General features: G+C 41.2%; 1 protein-coding gene across 1 annotated transcript; it reads right to left on the bottom strand.

Annotated features, from left to right (window-relative positions):
* Nucleotides 1-298: 298 nt before the first annotated feature.
* On the bottom strand, nt 299-3,777 carry LOC104447254 (ribosomal RNA small subunit methyltransferase NEP1). Its single transcript, XM_039315705.1, has 9 exons — nt 3,503-3,777; nt 3,108-3,428; nt 2,701-2,793; nt 2,145-2,289; nt 1,943-2,053; nt 1,763-1,845; nt 1,633-1,690; nt 867-976; nt 299-718 (listed from the first exon to the last, which is right to left on the bottom strand). The coding sequence occupies exons 2-8, from the start codon at nt 3,405-3,407 to the stop codon at nt 897-899; spliced, it is 870 nt and encodes a 289-aa protein (XP_039171639.1). The 5' UTR covers nt 3,408-3,428; nt 3,503-3,777; the 3' UTR covers nt 299-718; nt 867-896.
* Between the last annotated feature and the right edge of the window lie 730 nt (nt 3,778-4,507).

Genomic DNA, 4,507 nt, shown 5'->3' with positions numbered 1-4,507 from the left:
CTTACGGCGGTTCCCTGCAATTTCCTTCTATCCGCTCTTGTACATATTCAAGCAACAACAAACAAGAATCAGACATTGATGAATCCGATTAGGGATGAAAACGGTCTATTCATGTCAAGGGGGTTCTCGTTAGGCTGGAAAATTTTGATTAAGGTTTCAAGGTTCAATTTTGCAGCAAAAACAAGTTATATTATGTATCTCAATCATTACTCTGAATAGAATATAAGGCAGCTGTTCTCTTGTACTCCTCATCCAGAGCGACTCGCACGGCCGAGCTTTGCCCTGCACATGAACCAGGTAATCCCTCAGGATCATCATCAATCAATTAATTGATACTAAAGAAGCTGATATGATAGTCACAGTACAGTGACAAGCTTTGTTCGTTTTGTGAACTCTTTGGTCATTGAAATTATACAAGGGCTAAATTTATAGAGAAGTTCTATGATCTGATGATGAGCCATTAACTAACAGCACTACCAAAAAAAATCCAAGTGGGCGGACACAGATTTAGATTGACCGGACACGCCAGGCGCATGTGCGCTATATGTGTGCCTACACCTTCAAACCAGGTGGATCTCACATGACCACATCAAATTAATTCCTCTCTTGACAAAGTTCTTTCCCTCTGCAACACCTTCAACTCTGTTTTTCACCCGTTGGATCTTTGTAAATTCTCCACCAATATTAGATCTCAGTCTTGCATAATTACCCATAGCACCTGACACAGGAATACTTTATCAGCACTTAAGGGACTTCGCAAAGCGAGCAGAGTATAACAAGCTGGATGGTGAAGTCTCGTGCAAATAATCACAACATTTAGCTTGGACTACAGATAAGACCAAGAATAAATGGAGAGATTGGTTCACCTGTCCCGTGAGAGCTATTGTCCAAGTAGGTTAAATAAATTTCAAATGCTTCCGCACGGCATCGCAAATTATGTTGATACAACATGCAGCACTCAATGGATAGTTGGAAACTGTTACAAAGCACGAGGCAAAGTAAGATATGCAATAAGCAAAAGATGGCAAGACTCGTATAGATAACATCAATTGCAGCAAAGATATGTTGCTGAAGAACAACAGCGTCATCACACTGTCAATCAAGCAATACAATTTCTCTGCATATTTTAAAATAAGAAAAATCTTTTCTAAAAAGAAAAAAACAGAACAAAACAAAAGCATCCCCGACTTCCCCTTATTCTAAATTTTGCATCCTCTACTTCTAAAATATCCATAAAGCCTATGATCCACACCGTTTACAGAATTCTATACGGTAAAAGATGCAACATGTAATTTTCTTTTTTTGGGAAATATGGGAGTCCAAGAAAGAGAAACTAAAGGATGCAAACTATAGGTTTAAAAACTGAAGGATGAAAAACTATTTTGTAATATCCCCAGTAACTGGTAATCTAACTTTCACCTTTAGCAAGGGCAGTGACCATTTTAAGGGGAAGTAAATTGTCAATGCACCAGCAATTGGCAGTAACAATCAACAAGGGTTTAATCTTTGACAAAAATCACTGCAGTGAAGCGATCTTGTACCATACTGCTAACCCAACATGATATGATACTAGGAAACGATTAGAATTTCTCGCTAAATTTGACAGACGGATAAAAAAAATGATCTACTCACTTGAAATAAAATCATCCGTATACTCCGTTTCAATTTTCCCGTGGGCCATTGCACCGACCTGAATGTGAATACTGTAAGGCATTCTGCTGAAAGATATAATATATTGTTACACAAACTAATACAAACTCACCACAAACACGAGAGGGGTATCATCACCGATAGCAGCCACATAGTCCTGCATTTCAACCAGCCTTTCTGAGCTGTGAGAAAATCCTGAGATACAGAAAGAAAGCAACAGATTTTTTTAATTCACTCAACATTTGACTTGCTTTTTTTTTTCTTTTGGGGGGGGATGATACCCAGTTCTTACCAATTTTTCTGGCATTGACAGGAAGATATTGTGTCACGGGGTTTTTGATCATCCGTAAAAGTTTCTCACGCTTGCCAGCAGCTGTTATACTCAATTTTTGCAGTAATTGTACTGTAAAGACAAAAAATTATTAAAAAATGCCTTAAAACGAATTGGCCGATAACAGTCAACATGCTATTAGGTAAAAACAATATGTACGTACACATTATGCCTGCGAAGCGCTTGTATGTCCTGGGGATACGGACATGAGGCTTGACTTCAAAGAGCACACCCTTTCCAGTCCTCACATAGACAGCACGAACCTTTCCTGCCTTATTAAGTGGGCTGTCTAGGATCGATAAAAGAGCCTGAAAGCAAAGTCAAGAGTTAAGTGAATTGGTGCAATAAGCAGACCCAACAGAAAGCCAACTACTGACACGTAGAAAAAAAAACCAGTCAAATGTTAATTTGGTTGTTTACTAAATGTATCTGCTGATTGAGATGCCATTTGCCCATGAATCGGCATCAAAACCTATCTCTACGTCACCACCTGAGAATTCCTTATAGAAGCATGACCAACAGTTTCCATGGTAGGTCATAAAAGTAAAGATCGTATGACTAGTTAAGCTATCATGAGCTATCAAATAAACTAGTAATAGGGAGCACTCAAATTTAGGGACTATGAATCCCAAGAATGCAAAAATACAGCCCTTCAGTAAAAACTTTGTCCGTGAGTCTTCAAGAAAAGCACAAAATCCACAGCAGTGAAGTTCACAAACCTGGTGAACGATGTCGGGTCTATAATCAGCTGGATTTCTACCATTCCTCTTCAAAAAGTTGGTATGATCATCTGAATTCAAGATCTGATAGGTCTGCAGATGTAAGTCGCTTAGTTTAATGAGAAGCAAGAAGACAACCAAGAAAGACGAGGATACAAACATACACTTTTATTCTATAGGTATAACCATATCAATAACCGAAAAGTATCAGAAATTCACAGGTCTCTCGTACCACTGCAAGCGAAGATTAAGTTGATCTGTAAGCATCAAAGTCACGACTCACGGTTCTGACAAACAGATGAACTGTACAATGGATAAAACTAATGGAGAAGGGGGAAATTAAGAAAGACAGATGATTGGCAGCCTAAGTTCAAAACCAATGCACTAAGATTAGAGCAGGGAAAGACCTTCCCGACTTTAGCGACTTCTAATGAAGCCCTCTCGAGAACAAAGGTAACCCCGACGCTCTTAGAGAGCTGACTCTGGACCGGTCCAAGCGGTATGCCTTCGAGTTGATGAACCACGTCACCCTCTGCTTCTTCCGATTGCTTCTCCTGATTTCCCGCCTCTTCTTCTCTCGATACATCATCCGTTTTTAGTTGCTTCGGCTGTGGTTCTTCTTGCTCCTGTTCCCCTTCCTCAATATGCTCATCATACTTCTCCTTCCGCTTTTTGTTCCCCCGTTTGACTCCAAAAGGCCTCCCCATCTTTCGAACTCACTATCGATCCTGCAACCAACACCCCTGAAGCTCAGCCGGAGAATTGGTTCCCGTCCCTGCGGGAGAGAGAGAGGGGTGACAACCTAGCCAGATGCATCCATCTTCGCGGGCTTGGACGAGGGAGGCGGGGCTGCGAGTCGCGACCCACGGAAGATCGAACGTCAGAGAGAAAGATAGACAGAAACCCGACCACGAAGACGGACGGACAGAGTCCGATGATGATGATGATGATGATTTGCTGTCGAAGGCTGAGAATTGCGAGGAGGCTTACGATGGGAGCTGCTCGCTGCTCGCTGCTTCGCAGTCGGGGAAGAAGGAATTGGGGGTTCGCTCGATTTCGATTTCAGGATTAGGGTTTTGCGTTCGGCTTGCGGCTGAAGCGTCGTCGTTTAGGGGGGTGCTGCTTGTACGGTCAGAGGTGCGGCGGTCGACGTCGTCGTTTGGCGTTCGGTTTTCCTTCAAGCCACGTACTGAGTTGATCGTTGATCAAGGTACAAGGCTCTCGCGCCGTGAGATTCATGATCCTCTAGATTACTGTAAAATGAACCTGTTACCAATCTATAAATCTCTCCATCACAGGTCCGACCTGTTTTTCCTCTCCGTTGTTCAGCCTGCATATAGCTTTGAATTTCATGAACTTCACATAGAAACTGAGACTAAGTTGCCAAGCTTTATATTATACCTGAGATTTGGATACCCACATGAGCTCCGAGTGTTCCCTTTTCCTATTACCATCCCAGTAAACTTGTAATGACCGACATGAATCAATTATAAAAGCTACTTTCGGAATTGTCACTGATGACTCTGCGATGTTTGTAGCTAATATAATTTGGTCAAAATGAACTTTCAAAGTCAAAAGGAACTCAAAATATATCCAACTTAATCATAAATCTATATTATTAAGGGAAAAGTTGTATTTGTCTCACTTATTTGGCATTCCAATATAACCCTTGCTACTAACCACGCTCATTTCATCAAGTAACCACCCATTTTATACATGTCTGATAACTATCCGCTATCACCATATCCACCCCACTGGATAACCACCCAATTCCTCTCAATATTTTTTTTTTCTTCGCTCATAACAT

The sequence above is a fragment of the Eucalyptus grandis genome, chromosome 6 (assembly GCF_016545825.1).
Source record: "Eucalyptus grandis isolate ANBG69807.140 chromosome 6, ASM1654582v1, whole genome shotgun sequence".
NCBI lineage: Eukaryota > Viridiplantae > Streptophyta > Magnoliopsida > Myrtales > Myrtaceae > Eucalyptus > Eucalyptus grandis.
This window is presented reverse-complemented; position numbering and strand designations above follow the sequence as displayed.